The 16,105-nt window shown below is 35.3% G+C and overlaps 1 protein-coding gene across 1 annotated transcript in view; it reads right to left on the bottom strand.

The window, feature by feature from the left end:
- The window catches only part of MSH3 (mutS homolog 3), a 187,079-nt gene that overhangs the window by 51,887 nt on the left and 119,087 nt on the right, over positions 1–16,105 (bottom strand). The window contains exons 18-19 of the mRNA XM_049649725.1: positions 12,776–12,883; positions 4,685–4,796 (exon numbers count right to left, since the gene is read on the bottom strand). Of these exons, the coding sequence (XP_049505682.1) occupies positions 4,685–4,796; positions 12,776–12,883 (220 nt within the window). The remainder of the gene's footprint in view (positions 1–4,684; positions 4,797–12,775; positions 12,884–16,105) is intronic.

Raw genomic sequence — 16,105 nt, 5'->3', positions numbered from 1 at the left:
GATGGACATGGGGAAATCCAGCGCTGCTAAGTCCACAAACACTCAGATTATGCAGTGAATCGGGAAGGGAAACAAAAAGAGGATTTAAAAGAGTATTCCTTTCAATTCTGCTTGGAGAAGTCAAACCAAGGTTTCCTAGAAGATGTGGCAGAGCTAGGTGTCACAGGATAGGAAGAAATACACAGTAGCATCTGGTTACCACTGGAGCAAGTGTGACTAAACTAGAACTCTGAATTCTGAAAGTAAGGTAGGGGAAATATGTTTAAAAGATTCTTAGAAAGTCCTCACTTAAACCTGCTTTTAGTGAAACTACTCCTTCAGTGTTAGCGCCTGAGAGGGCTTTTTTTTCATCAGCCTTCTTTACATTGTTACATAATTTCCCTGAGAGATCCAGAATCTAAACTCCTGTGCATACATCATGATCATCCTAAAATCCCTAACTCCAGCTCAGACCTTTCTCTTGGTCTTCATATTCACCTTCACATTAGGATCTTCACCCAATGTTACCCAAACACCTCAGAGTCACAGTTCCTCTCTATTTAATTCTTTGCTATATTTTTGTATTCTATAAAAGCTAATATACAGCAGGTCAAGAAAATAAATGTTAGTCTGTTGAATGACCATTGGGATACCATTTACTTTGAAATGCCTGTACAAGTTTGGGGCCAATGTTCCTACCAGGTAGTCTGTTAGTTCCCTCATGGTTTGTGTTAAATATTCTATTAGTGTTAATGTAATTGATATGTCTGCCACCACATTAGGGAGGTAGTCTGTCTCTTTCTTCTTTATAAGCCTGATATCATGCACAATACTGACACAAAGTGCGTCAAAATCTCTAAGAACAAAATATTCACAAAATAATGCTAATAAAAATTCATAAATAAATGCAAAATTGTGAAATGTGAAAAAAAGAGTATTCTTCAAACTGGCAGAGGAGAAGTAGGCAGAAAGTTGGCTTGTTCAGAAGAACTATAATAAGTTCACATAAGACAGAATCCAGAAAAGTATATTATAATCACATGTACAAAAGACCATTTCTTAAAATTACATGATTATCAAAAGCAACAATGTCATTTGACTTTCAGGAAATTATTTTCAGGCTATATTTTATAATTAACACCTATAAATTATTTTAAATTGAGTTTTACATAGTAAGTTCTTTTTCAACACTATCCCTATATATAAATTTATACCCTGCAAAATAGAATGCACTTCACCATAGCAACAGTTCTATATCAACTCCTACTCAAGTTAGAAAAAGCATATGTAAAAGAAATGAATATTCTGGAATATTCTAAAGTGCCTACTGGAAAAAAATCTCTCCATTTATTTTGTAAAAATTTAAATATAAAATTTTAATGTTTCCTTAAAACATTTTTGTAATTAGGTAAAAGGCTACTTTAGTTTCTCAAATCTTGCTTTATTAAACAGTATAATACATTTTTTATTCATTAAAAACAATTTTTTTCCCGTTTATTCAGTTTTTGAGAGAGAGAGACAGAGCGTGAGCGGGGTACAGACAGAGAGAGAGGGAGACACAGAATCTGAAGCAGGCTCCAGGCTCTGAGCTGTCAGCACAGAGCCCGATGCAGGGCTCGAACTCACAAACCATGAGATCATGACCTAAACTAAAGTCAGACGCTTAACCGACTGAGCCACCCAGGTGCCCCAGTATAATACTTTTAAAATAATGTGAAAGAGAAAAAAAAAAGAATGAAAAAGAGAAAAAAACAAAAAAAAATCAATGTCGAAGATAACATACTTGGGATTGCGTTTGAGTTGGCTGGTGTGCTGGGAGATGGAGACAGTAACAGGAAGTAATGTTTAAGAGATTTATAAGTAAAATATAAACCAAGGTATTAAATGTTACAACTATATTACTTTCTCAAGAAAAGCTATACCCCCACTGGTATTATGGGAACTGAAAAAGAAATTCTTACGTTCATTCTTCTTTTAAGTCAATAAAGCATCAGTACGTATTAACTTGGCTTGATAACTTAAGCAATTTACAAATTCCCTAATGAGAACGAACAACTTTACAGACTTTGCGGACCAGATTATACACTACCAACAAGTCTGTGTGTTATATCAAAATGTAATATTAAACTTAATGTAATTCAAAGTATTTCCTTTCACTTACCACACTTGGGGCCAGCCAAATTCACCATGTGCATATCTCTGTCACCCTTGCTCACAGCCCAAGAGGGAATACTCTGTTATATTCCCAACTCCCTTGCTGTTCTGGACTTCCTTTCTCTGACCTAATTTCTAACTGCTCTGCTACATTCCAATTTTCCCAATGAACTCTGAAAAATTCCCAAGCCCTTCTGTGGTTCTAACCTTCTTGTTTAATACCTCCTTCAAAAAGGCTTAAACTGAAACCTGGCTGTTGTTCACTTCGTTTGGAGGCTGCACTTTCGGCCACATCCTGCCACACACATCTCAGAGTTCAGAGGTTCTCCCTTATGTGTTCTTATGTGTTTCTTTAGAACTTTACCACCTCTGCTTGTCCTCACTGCAGGCATCTACAAACTTCCCTGTCACCAGTCTCCATCCCTTGGAATCTTTGGCACCTGGAACACCTTTGGCTTTCCCTAAAAATGCTGCTGTTCTCTTAGATGATTTCAACACTCATGTGGATGACTTTTTCCCAAACTCTGTTCCTTGATCTCATCTCCAGAGACCTCCACTTCTGCTACCCACCTTCCACGGCCAAACCTAGGGCTTGCCATCTCCCAGAAGAGCACTATCTCTGAAATCTTAAAGTCAGGCATTTCATTCCTTGATACAACCTCTCTCACTGAACTCTTCCCTACAGTAATTCACTGATCTCATCACCAGATTATTTCACTCTATGCTGACCAAGACTCTCACTTTGAACAAATTGTAGTCAGGCTCCTCCTGGGCCCTCTTCTCCACTAGGCTTCAACCATGGCTTCTAAAAACTGCACACTTTCAGCACAAATGATTTTGTTTACTCACCCCACTAAGACACCAGAATAAACACTAGCACAGTTTCTTGCAGCTGAAGGCCATGTTCTTAGGATGACCCCAACCCTCTTAAAGTTCCTACCTGAAAAAGTACAAGACTGCCAGGAGAATTTACTGCTTCTTCCAGCCAAAAGGTGATGACCAGCAGAGAGGCCCCTGTACCTCCTCTGAGAGCAATTCCTTCAGAAAGCTTAGTTAGAAATCCATTCTCTGCCCCTTTGAGATGTAAATCTTCTACCACCTAGAAATGTCTTCTCAAGGTGAGTCATCTCTTTGAAATGCAAACATTCAAGAAGACAACTCTCCCTTTCTTTCCACTCCCCGTATGAGGGTAGAAGCTCCAACTGCCAGTTAATAAACCCAGATAGGTTTCACATTAACCAATCCCCTTCCCTGCTTGTTCCAATTTCTACTCCCTTTAATCTGCAGGACACCCCCTCCACTACCCACCCCATTCCTCTTTCCTAGTCCCTCACTCTCCCTTTAAAACACGCAGTCATCTCTGTACAAACTGAAGTTGAGTTCAGTCCACACTATCCTCTTTTCCCTACTGCAATCACAGTAATGTGATTCTACCCTTACCACTTTAATTAGTGTATGGCTTTACCTTTGACAGTGTACTCTATGTAACACACACACACACACACACACACACACAAAGGCAAGGCACACATGCACACCCTCCCTCCCATAAGTTTGCTTTTTTTCCCCAGTTTTAATCACTCTCTTGCTAGTATTCTAAATCCTTTAGGAATAAATTCAAATTCCTTAATATGGCATGCAAGCAAACTGGCCTCTTCCTTATTTCTGAACCCTTCTTTCTTCATACTCACTTTTCCAGGTTACTCAACATCTTTCACTTCCCTGAATTCACCCTGCTCTGCCTCACTCTTGGCCTCTCCCATGTTGGTTCCTTGACCTGGTATACTCCTCTCTACTTCTCTGGCCTATGCTGACTCCCTCTTCAGTTAGTATCTCATCCCCGGGAAACCTTGCTCAATGTTCCCCCTATAATAAGTTAGGCTGACCTGCTACATGCTCCTGGGACCACCTGGTTTCCTAGATCATCTATTATAACAGCAGGACAACCTTCTGGCTTGGTCACAAGCTCCCTTAGAGGAGTGTGTATCTCTGTCTGGCTTACTACTCTCTGTCCTAACACTTGCTTTGCTACTGAAGCTAAATAGGAATGCAGTAAGTATGTATTAAATGAAGAAATCTTTAGGATCATTTATGTTCTGTGAGAGAACTCTAGCCCATATGACAAAAGTTCTCATCACTGAAATGAGCTGAAACACCTCTAATTCTTTCACAGAACATTTTAAAATGGTGAAACATAGGTCAAAGCATACAATGATAAACACAAACAGGAATTTGCAAAACCATGGTATGATTCCACTCTATTAGCATATTTAGGCATTCATAACTGAAAAATATTTTTAGGAGTTACCTAGGATAACAACTTAAGATTAACCATTTAGTTGCTACATCTTTCCACTTAAGGATAATCCTTCATTGAAAATGTCACCAATTCCATATGTGGTGATGAATATAAAAGTAGAGCCCAAGATTACCACACTTAACGCTGAAAACCAGTTAAAATCTGTGTAAATCAGAAAAATACTTATTTTGTATTTAAAAGTTTGGATCCGTGTTATCATCTTTTACTCATTTGGCATCACATGGTACTTACTGATAAATTCGTACTGTTGGGAACATATTGATCCTGTTCTCCCAGCAACACGTCAATCACAGGGTGCCGGCCATTTTTAATCATGATCTTCCTTTCTTCTTGTAGAGTTGGTCTGCAAAAAGAAGCATGTTTCAACTTACTAGGCATGAAAACTGCCTTTTAAAAAAATCTCTAAGTTCTCGCTTACAAAACAGACTTTAAGAACACATCCGGAATAAGGCTTTGAGTATTAAAGTTAAATTTTAACTATAAGAGTTAGGAGGACAATTATTGTAACAGTGTTTGAAGGACAAACTTCAGCAGAGTCCTACAGTAGCTCTAATGCTGAAGTCTACTTTACAAGATCTTTTTTAATTTTTATTTTCTTAATATTATCTAAGACCAATATTTTCATTACTAAAAGTTACAGTTCAGATTAGTGTTATTTAAATCATTTTTAGTAATAAGCATAATAAAGGCTATCACTGAAAATTAGTCCAGATTTAATTATTACATTAGTAGAAATTATATTATGTGCTGGACTTGGGAGACCTAAACTTTTTATATTCTGTTCAACTGAAACATCTTTCTAGGGTCATTGGTATCTTTCACTTTTTTTTGATATAAAACTTATTTTTTTGCCTTGCTGGTCTTGTTTTTTAAGCTTTTAGACTTTGTTTTTATCTATAGCTTTATCTATTTATCATATCCCCCATGAGCACTGCCCTACTCTCATTCTCCTTCCCAGAGATTACCACTGAGATCAGTGTGGTATCTATCCTTCCCAACTTTCTTCTCTGCATTTAGGTTTTTATACACTCAGTGCATTTGTTTGCGATTTCTTTAAAAAAAAAAAAAAAGCAGAACAAATCAGGATCATACTGTAATGTGTATTTCTACAACTACATTTCCCCCCTTAACACTCAATATACACTAAAAACATTGGCTTCACTATTCACCAATGGACTCTTCTATTTTTTTTTTTAATACTCTCATTTTACAAATGAAAGTACATTTCAAAATGTACAGTCATTACAAATACAGTCATTTTACAAATAATTTGCAGGAGGGGGAATTTTAGTAAGAACTTAGAGCAAATCTCATATTTTTATTCCACATAAAGGCATAAAGGCATATATACTTGGAACGGACAATACACTCTCAATGTAACTAATTGCTCACCAACCACCATGCATGTACCTAGGACAACAGACATTCATAAATACTAATTTTTGATTTCAATACGTTTCTAAAATGTTCTGGCTTATCATTATTTTTGGTTCTTCCCCAACTTGCATGGACAAAATGTAATACTTGAATTTTTTGAAATCTTTTAAAGCTTATAGTTTTGTTGAGGAGAGGCCAGGTATCTTCTTTGCTCCACAACTGTAACAAATTTTCAGTTTTATATTTATAAATATCAAATCAGAATAGTCAATCAAGTCATATTTTTATTTCACATCATCTATTTTCTTTCAGTCTTCTACCTTAAGCACCTGTCCACCTACAAACAGTATCAAGTAAACTTCAGGGCACAAATTTCATAAAAGACAAAAGAAACTACTACATGTCCTTTTGGAAAAACAGGATGGATCAGGTTCTTGTCACCAAATATTGCATGATGTGTGCTGCCTATGGAATAACTGACTGGAAAAGAGCACATTTCACTTTGACCTTAGAAAAATATATTCGCATAATGATTCTTGAGTTTGGGAAAATTCATCCAGGATACTGTCATCTGAACACTCATAATCTGAGATTGGGTTTATACAAGAAATTTCATTATCATCATTAGTATCTAGAGCACTATCTTTCTCTTCACATTCATCTTTTGATTAATAATTGTGAAATGTCTTCTGTCACTTTTTTTTGCTATTATGGGTGAAAAATAAAAAATTGTGAGTTCTCAGCTATGTTCAAAGAAAGTTAGAAGCCGACTATAATGGTGTTATCTCCATTCTTTTTGTAACTTCCTGAAGGATGATGCAGCACTTCAGGCAACACAATTAGAACCCTGAAGGATGGTGTGATAGTGAGTTCTATCTCACCTTTGCATTACCATTCTCTGGTTTTCTTAGACTTTTTAGTAGAAATAATCAATAAACAATAATTAAGTAATTCCTGGGATGATGAAATAGCAAGATATTCCAGATATAGAAAAAATAAAATCATTAAAGATCTCAAAATACATCTCATATTTATAAAAGGGTCCAATGGACCCATAGTGTAAATGCAAGACAGAATGAGTTTTATTCTTCTTTTTAAAAAAACATGAATTTTCTCTTTGTTCTTTGAAAGACATTTAAGAAACTCAAAAGCTGAAATTAGGTCCAATGGACACTGATGGTATGGTATACTGAAGATTTAGGATAATTTCCTGTCATATCTTTAACATTCTTTGGAAGCTGCCGCATAAATGAGTTAGCTGTTCTCTGTTGTTAAATATTTTAGACTGTGTTTAGATTTTCAAACAATAGTGTAACGAACAACCATGTATATATACACACTATACACACACACACACACACACACACACTCACTCACATACCCATTACATATAGACAAGTGTTTTTCAAAGCTAGAGTAAATTCCTGAAGTATGCTTTCTAAGTCATAGGGTTTGCTTATTTTTTATTTTAACATACAGAAACATCTATATCAGATGCCTGCGTGGCTCAGTTAAGTGCCCAACTCTTGATTTCAGCTCAGGTCATGATCTCATAGTTCATGAGATTGAGGCCCACATCGGGCTCTATGCTGATAGCACAGGGCCTGCTTGTGATTCTCTCTTTCCCTCTCTTTCTTCCCTTCTCCCGCTTGCTTATTCACACACACATGTGTGCACTTACTCTCTTTCAAATAAATAAACACTTAAAAAAAAAAAGAAATATCTGTATCAGTTTATCTTCCCACCAGCAGGATATGAAAGTTGACTTGTTTTTTCACAATTTCACCTAAAGGAGGTATTACTAAATTTTCTAATTTCTGACAATGTGCTGGGTGAACAGTGTCCTCGTATTGTGTTAACTTATACTCATTGATTATTAAGTTCTATGACTCAGAACTTTAGCATAAAACACATTTCTGAACTTACTCATAATACTAAGAAATAGTACTTTCCTAAATACTTAAATCCTTTTCCTTAAATATATCTGGCTAACAAAACCCCAAGTATATACCCTCACATTTCTCAAAGAAAGTAACTACAGTATCTTCTGAGTAAAAATTTAAAAGTATCCTTTGGAAAGAGACACTTAAAATGACAGGAAAAGGACATTTTTTGGATTTCAAAGTACAATTCTAAAGATAGGATTTTTACCTAGGTGCATTATAAATTTACTACTAAAAAAAATGAAAGTGCATTATAAATTTACTACTAAAAAAAATGAAAGCATCTGTAAGTAATATCAGTTTTAAAATAAAATCCTAGGTGTTCTGCCAAGTGAAATCAATAGATCATTATTCATGACAATGATAGGATTTCTGAGGAAGGTCTTCACTTTAGAATAAAATTTTGAATGATTTGTTCTGCTCGAAAATCTGTGAAAATAAGTGACTGACTTACTCTGTCGCTATCAAAATTATATAAAGACAAAACACTTCCTGGTAGAATGAGAAGCAAATGATAATTTGGAGAAATGAGACGATACACTACATTAAGATAGAGCAAGAAGGATATGAAAAACATGTTGATGACATGGCATTTAAAAAGAACTAAGGAAATCTGGATGCTGCCTGGAAAAAATGAAACACTGAACTTGAACAAATTTATTTTATATTTTTGAAACTGCATCTTTCTCCTTTAAATGCCTCAGGGAAACAATACAATTAGTAAAACAATATAATATCCAAAATACAAATTGGATAGAAAGACAGAATAAGAACTTTTGCCTCAAGGTTAGGCTATAGTGAATAAAATGTCCTAAGAGTATTTAGAAAAAAAAAAAAAAAAAAAAAGATAGTGATTATAAAGCCAATAATCAATCTGAACTAACATTAATAGTTCAAAGGCACTAATATCTTTGAGCAAGCTGGAAATCTAAGGGGGAAAAAGTATAAACTTCAGATACTTAAATACTAGCTTAAAATGCATTTTAGATGAAAGTTTCCTATTTGGTGGCTATTTACACTCAATTTTATTTCTGCTAAAAAAAGAGAAGTTGATTTTATTTCCTAAAGTTTATGGTATGATTTTTCATTTAAAAATATTCAGGTGGATTTTTCTTTTAAGAAAAATTAAAAAAAAAATTTTTTTACATGTTTATTTACTTTTGAGAGACAGAGAGCGTGAGCGAGCGGTGGGGAGGGGCAGAGAGAGAGGCAGACACAGAATCTGAAGCAGGCTCCAGGCTCCATGCTGTCAGCACAGAGCCTGAGGTGGGGCTCAAACTCACAAGCTGTGAGATCATGACCTGAACCAAGGTCAGATGCTTAACCAATTGAGCCATCCAGGCACCCCAATGAATTTTTCTTAATACAAAATATATAGTATCCAATTTGGAAAGTATTTTAGCATATGAAATATTTCCTGAACTCATTTTCCTGATAGAATATGTCGTTTGGAACAATCCTACTGAGGACAAAAAGAAAAATTAGATAAAGTATAGAAAATAGTTACTTGATGGTACCTGATAACTAACAGGACATCAAGGAATTATCAAGCCAAGACCTGGGGCAGGACAGAGTCCCAGGGAGTGTGTTGATTCCTGAGGAAACAGCTGAGGGTAAAGACGAGGGATAGCCTGGCTCTGGACTGAGACACCAACAGGCTGCACACCAGGCATAAGAAATACATTTGAAGCAATAATGGCAGCTTTTGAACCTTTGAGTCATCTCAAGCCCAGATAAGATGACAGATTATTTAGATTAAGCGATGCCAGAGTATTTTCAGCGTCTTGAGGTGTCTAGTAGAAGCAAATGTGACTCTTTCAGAGGAAATATAACATCAAGTTATTTCTATAATGATTCTACAAATATAATGCCTATAACATAATCAAAACAACCAGGCATCAAAAAGATATAAGAACAAAAATGAACAAAAACAAGGCAAGAGAAACAAGGCAACAAGGACCCATAAGGACTCCAGATATTTGAATTATCAGACAAAGACTTTAAGATAACAATGCTTACCATGTTCAAAGAGACAGGTAAGATAGAGAACCAAAAATGATTTTTAAAAAATAAATTGAATGGGTATGAAACATACTAACATACCCCATATTTTTATTAAAGACAAGTAATTTTTAAAATACTTAATCCTTCTGATTTTTAAAATAAGCATCTTTGAAAAATATTATCTGCTATTTACTAAGTACTTATCATGTGTCTGGTCCTGCTTAAAAAGTTAATATAGATTTACCTCACTTAATCTGCACATCTCTTGAGAGGTAGGTATTATGGCAATGCAGAACCTGAGGATCAGAGAGGTTAAGTAACTTGCTTAAGGTCAGCTGTTAAATAACCAAGCAAGTATTCAAAACCATGTCTGTCTGATCCAAAGTCTACACTCTGAAAGATATGCTTTAAAAGAGTTCAAATTTTACTTATGCAAATCAAGAAGTCTCTTGATATATGGACTAGAAGATGCCAAAAAAAGGAGAAGTCCCTAAATGAAAAATCTAGGACCAAACCTGTCTAGTGTATATACTTAAAATGTTTGTTAAATCTCTGATGAGTCTACAAATTAATCAGAGTTTTATAGTGATGTAATAAGGGATGTATTTTCACTCCTCAGAGATTTTGCCAAACCTACATCTCCATAAAGAATTCCTGGGGCGCCCGAGTGGCTCAGTCAGTTAAGCGTCTGACTCTTGGTTTCAGCTCAGGTCACGATCTCACAGTTTGTACGGTCGAGCCCCGCGTCAGGCTCTGTGTTGACAGTACAGAGCCTGCTTGAGATTCTTTCTTCCCCACTCTCTCAGCCCTTCCCCACTATGTGCATGCACACTCTCTCTCAAAATAAATGAACATAACAAAAAAATGAAAGAAAAAAACTTATATACGATGTGTAATATATATATATATATATATATATATATTTAAGTTTACAAATAGATATATAAACACATACAGATACAAACATTTAAATTTGGTATAATATAAACTACATACCATAGACATGGTTCTTCTGGTCTTACTAGCTGCAGCATCAGCAGTAACAAATGGCAAAAGGCCACTTGAAGAAGTGTAAAAAGAGGTAAGCCAGGCACAAGTATTTTTCAGTGGGAAGAGCTTTGCAGGAAGACACAGTAAGGGCATAGGTTGTAGCCGATCCTCTACTTAATTCACCAAAAGAATCCTTTAGGATAAGTTAGCTTCACAAACCTTGTACAGCAAGAAATAAGTCCTACTAAGATCATAGTACATAAGGAAGAAATCAAGTCAATGGAGAGTAGATTCTTATTCTCCCAGAACTAGATTCAACTACAGTAAATTTACAGATCTCATTTTTATGGATGATAAATGGGATAAAATTTTTGAAGCCCTCTGATGTGAGAAGAAATTGGGCAATAGTGAAAACGCAAAGAACCTATTTTAAACAAAACTATTGTGCCCAACACTGTTGGTCTCCACACATAAATAGATGGCAAAACAAAATGAAATGAAATAGCAAAGTACATTTTTAATCTAAAACTGGCATAGCCAATTCCTGCAATTCTCCTCCCCTAAATAAATAAATAAATAAATAAATAAATAAATAAATACTTTACAACAACCAATTTTTTAACATCCACTATGGGTATTATGCTAGGTATAAAGAACATTGAAATGTTCAAAAAAAAAGCTATTTGGCTCAAACTAAAGAGAAACCAAGATACGAAAGACGTATGAACAGCAAAACATATCTACTCAAACACAATGAATTCTGTATGTCACAAGCACTGACAGGCAGTAAGACATCTATGTTTTCTTTTTATTCCTCACCATAGCCAGTGAGGTAAATATTCCCTTAAATTTCCTTAAGTATATGAAAAAATAGGCTTTGTGCTACAAACTGAATGTTTGTGTCCTCCCCAAAATTCATATGAAACCTAATGTGATGGTATTAGGAGGTGAGGCCTTTGGAAGGCGATTGGTTCATAACAGCCCTCATGAGTGGGCTATGCTTTTATGAGATAGATAGCCCAGAGAGCCCCCAATAGGGCAATGGTCTCCAGACCCAGAGAGCCACCAGCACAAAATTCTAGCCTGGGGGGAGCCACAGGAGGGAGCCAGGCACAGAGCACCAGCAGACATGGGAATATCACAAAGAAACACTTCAGGGATGGGGCCCAGGCATAGGGCCACCAAAGGGGCAACATGACCTGGAGCTCTGGGGGCCCAATCTTTGCCCAGCAAAACTACAGGAACAGAAATGCTGCCCCAGTGGGTCTGGAAGGTAGGATCCTCACCCAGTGGGCCTGGAGGGCACAGCACTGAGCCAAAGATTTGGCTCAAGCTTAAGGTTTTAAATTTAAGGAAGAACAATTTGAGAGCAATAGAGAACACTTCCTCAAAATGGATCATACAATGAGTCCCGGCCATATCTGATTTAGATGGTATTTATAATCATGAAGTGAAACATATTACAAAGTGTTTAAGTCAAAGCTAACAAATGAAAGGATTATGCTTTTTAAAAAATGTCACCAGAGCGCCTGGGTGGCTCAGTTGGTTAAGCATCTGACTTCGGCTCAGGTTATGATCTCGCAGATTCGTGGGTTTGAGCTCCATGTCGGGCTCTGTGCAGACAGCCTGGAGCCTGAAGCCTGCTTTGGATTCTGTGTCCCCCTCTCTCTCTGCCCCTCCCCCACTCACACTCTGCCTCTGTCTCTCAAAAATGAATAAACATTAAAAAAAATTTTTTTTAAATGTCACCCACATAAACTTAAAAACTGAAATATATAACAATCACTTCTGGAGTCACATCTGCTTTCACTGTAATAAATGACAGAGCAAGCAAGAAAGGAATGTGTTAATTTCAAATCAAGCTATATGTGTTGACATTCAGCTTTACAAAGGGTGCAAAATATTTGCATATTTTAATATTTTATAATAAAAATGCTAAAATTAGTAGAATAATGCCATCTAATCTAAAGCACTGAAAGGGGGGGGAGAGTGTTAAAAAATACATTACCTGCAGTAATTTCCTTGCTTAGCGACCTTGGCCAGGGAGAAAATGCAGTCAACAGTTGCTAGGTGATGTACTGCTTTACACAAGGAGTGATAATGTTCACTAAAATCCCTACAGAAGCAACAACAAAAAGGTGAGGACACTGATTTCTTAGAGCTATAAAAGCTGTACAATAAGTAATCACTTTATTTGTTAAGATGAGCATAAACAAAATAACCAGGGATACCTAAGAAACATGGAAATTACACTGAAATACTTTTCAGTTTGATATAATAATTTGATTACTTCTTTTGTTTCATTTGGATAGAACTACATATATTTAAAATAACTTCTATAAAAAGATGTGTACTATTAACACCATATTACACATTTCATTTGACCATGACAAGTCAACTTAGATATAATTAACACAAATGTGATCATTTTCATTCAACTTAAATAACCCATTCAACAGATGGGTCAGCCTCCCTTTGTGCTTCTCCTTGATAGCATCATACAAACTAGGATTAACAGTTTCAATATCTTTTTCTCACGCTGAATTGGAAGCTTCTTGATGGTAGAGTCCATGTTTGTCTGATTTGCTTATCATTATCAAGCCCTAACATACCGCCCATAACTTTGGTATACAGTAGCCATTATAATAAATTTTGTTAAAGGCAAGCAAGAAAAGTACTTTTTTTCAGTGATCTTCAGTTATATTATTAAAAATGCATATATAAATTAAATTTTAGATTTATTTTTAAAAAGATAACAATCATTGTCTCAAATCTTTGGCTAACTAAATAGCTGGTGATTAAAAGCTTAGAAAACTGTTATTGAAAGATGTATTTAAAAATATATAGGAAATTATGCAAGTGTTTTGTTTTTTTTTTTACTTAAATTATTCCATTATCTCATATCACAGGTATACTTTACAACCTTTCAAAGAAGATTCCCCCCAAAATGAGAGTATTATGCTGAATGCTTCCCTTAAAAAAGATTTCTCTGTTGTACAATGTGTTTCAGAAACTTTGAGATTTAATCTGTTTACTTCTTAAATCCAAAAGTTTTAGAGTACTTCCTAGCTTGAAAAGGATATCCCGATTAAGCTACTATGTAATCAGTTATTCCTATATTATCACTATATTGAGTTTTTAGAATCTGTAATATGATTTTTCCAGTAATATTATAAAGGTATTGTATATACATGACTTCCAAATAGAGGCAACATTTTAAGTATCCAGTTTTACTTTTGTGTTAACTTTATGAACTGAAAAGTATATTTACAGTATATTTTATACCTCTTTGTCTGAACATAGTATAACAAATATAATTTACCTATTTCTCACTGAATTAATGTTCATTAAAACAAGCAAGAATTCCACTAACAGTGTTAAGAAATCCCAAGCAAAAAGGAGATTGGACCCTGGCATCAGATAGATAATGTTCTGTTGTCACCTTAAAAATGACTCAGTTTGGAGGCTCCTGGGTGGCTCAGTTGGTTAAGCATCTGACTTCTGGTTTCAGGTCAGGTCATGATCTCACGGTCATGAGTTTGAGCCCCACATCAGGCTCTGTGCTGGCAGTGCAGAGCCTCCTTGGGATTCTCTCCCCTTCTCTCTCTGCCCCTCCCCCACTCACACTATGTCTTTCTCAAAATAAATAAATAAACAAACAAAATGACTCAGTTTTGAAGATGTCACATGGTACACAGACCTTACATTCCTGAGTGACTGCTCAGTGATCATGCCTTGTTATTCCCGGTGTAACTTCAATTTAGATCTAACCACTGGTTTACCTCTTGGGCTATGTCCTATTCTGTCCCTGTTCTCATCACTAACCCATTTGGTCTTCCTATCCTGGCACTCTGTTTTGCCAGAGAGCAGCTACATTTGATATTTCTGCTCTTATCTCCCTCGATGTGAATATCAAAGTACCTTCAGCTTTAAACATCAGTCATTTTTTTCATACTCTCACTCCCTCCTTCTCAGGTCTTGTCCAGGCCAGCAAGACCCTAATTTAATTTGCTACTTATCTAGGAGACTTCAGTTGAGGGTAACTGTCCTTGATGATATTCTAGTATATGGAATTGAAATGAGTGACACAGCTCTCAGGGGGTACCATTTCAGTTAAAAAAAAAAAAAAAGAAAGAAAGAAAAAGAAAAAAGAAAAGGCAGAGAGAGATAAGGGAATTATTTTGATGTAGCCTATTATGTTCTTTCTCATGTCAATTAAATAAATAAGACATGTGAATAAAATAAAAAACCGTCATAAACCTTTAATATCACCATTATAACTCTTACAAAGTCTTGTTTGACTTCTTGATCTTTGTCCATTTGCTACACTTCCCCAAATTTCAAAGATATTACCCATACCTAGAAAAATGACAAGCTAAAAAACGGGCAACTCAAGTAACAATCTGATAGACTGGGATTACAACATAACATGAAACTTTATCACTAAGCCACCAACAAATTTAAGAATGAAGCCATTAATCTCTGGTCAAAAGATATTGCTAGGTCCACAGGAAAAAGATTAAGACACTTGGGTTCTAAAGCTGTTATGACAGTTTACCATCAGATGTTGCCCAACGACATCTGAAGTTAACAAAAAGAAAGTTATCTTATTTTTTATTTACAAATTTATTTCTAAAATATTTAACTACTGTACAGGAGGCATTATAACTTAATTTTTTAAAAATCTGTAATCAAGATTATTCAACATCCACAGCCCATCTTCTAGAATACAGAAGAAGAGACACATTTTTTGAGAGAAGTTTCCATTTACTTTTGAAAGAACTTTCTTTCAGTCTTGATTTCTTGCAATATTTTGATCCAAACTAGTATGACTAATGCATAACGGTATCTCAATAAGAGACATACACGTGTATAGCTGGTATTCAATCCTCTGACGTCAGGTTCATTGAGGTTAATCATTTTTTTAAAATGACATCATATTCACACCATCTGGCACCTTAATAAGTATTGTGCTTATTAACAATATTGTTCTCAAGTGGGGACTCTAGTTGCAAAAGCTGTAGCTAAAATTGAGCCAATATTTTTTTTGATAAAAATATAATGTATTTTTCTTATTTTGAAAGTAATGTAAGTACATTAAAGATACTTTTGATATCATGTCTTTGCAAAGTAAATTAAAATCTCCAGTAACCTCACCATCCAGAAATAATCAGTTAATACTCGAGGATATATATAAATACATTTCTTCAAAGAAGATACATAAATGGCCAATAAGCATATTGATAATATAATAATGGCATACATATATTTAATCTTTTAAGATAAAAGGTTTGTATGCCGTGTGTGTATATGAATTTACACATTACTGTTTTGCATC

This window comes from Panthera uncia, assembly GCF_023721935.1.
Source record: "Panthera uncia isolate 11264 chromosome A1 unlocalized genomic scaffold, Puncia_PCG_1.0 HiC_scaffold_17, whole genome shotgun sequence".
In the NCBI taxonomy this organism is placed as follows: domain Eukaryota; kingdom Metazoa; phylum Chordata; class Mammalia; order Carnivora; family Felidae; genus Panthera; species Panthera uncia.
Note: the sequence above shows the minus strand (reverse complement) of the source record. Positions and strands in the feature narration are given on the sequence as shown.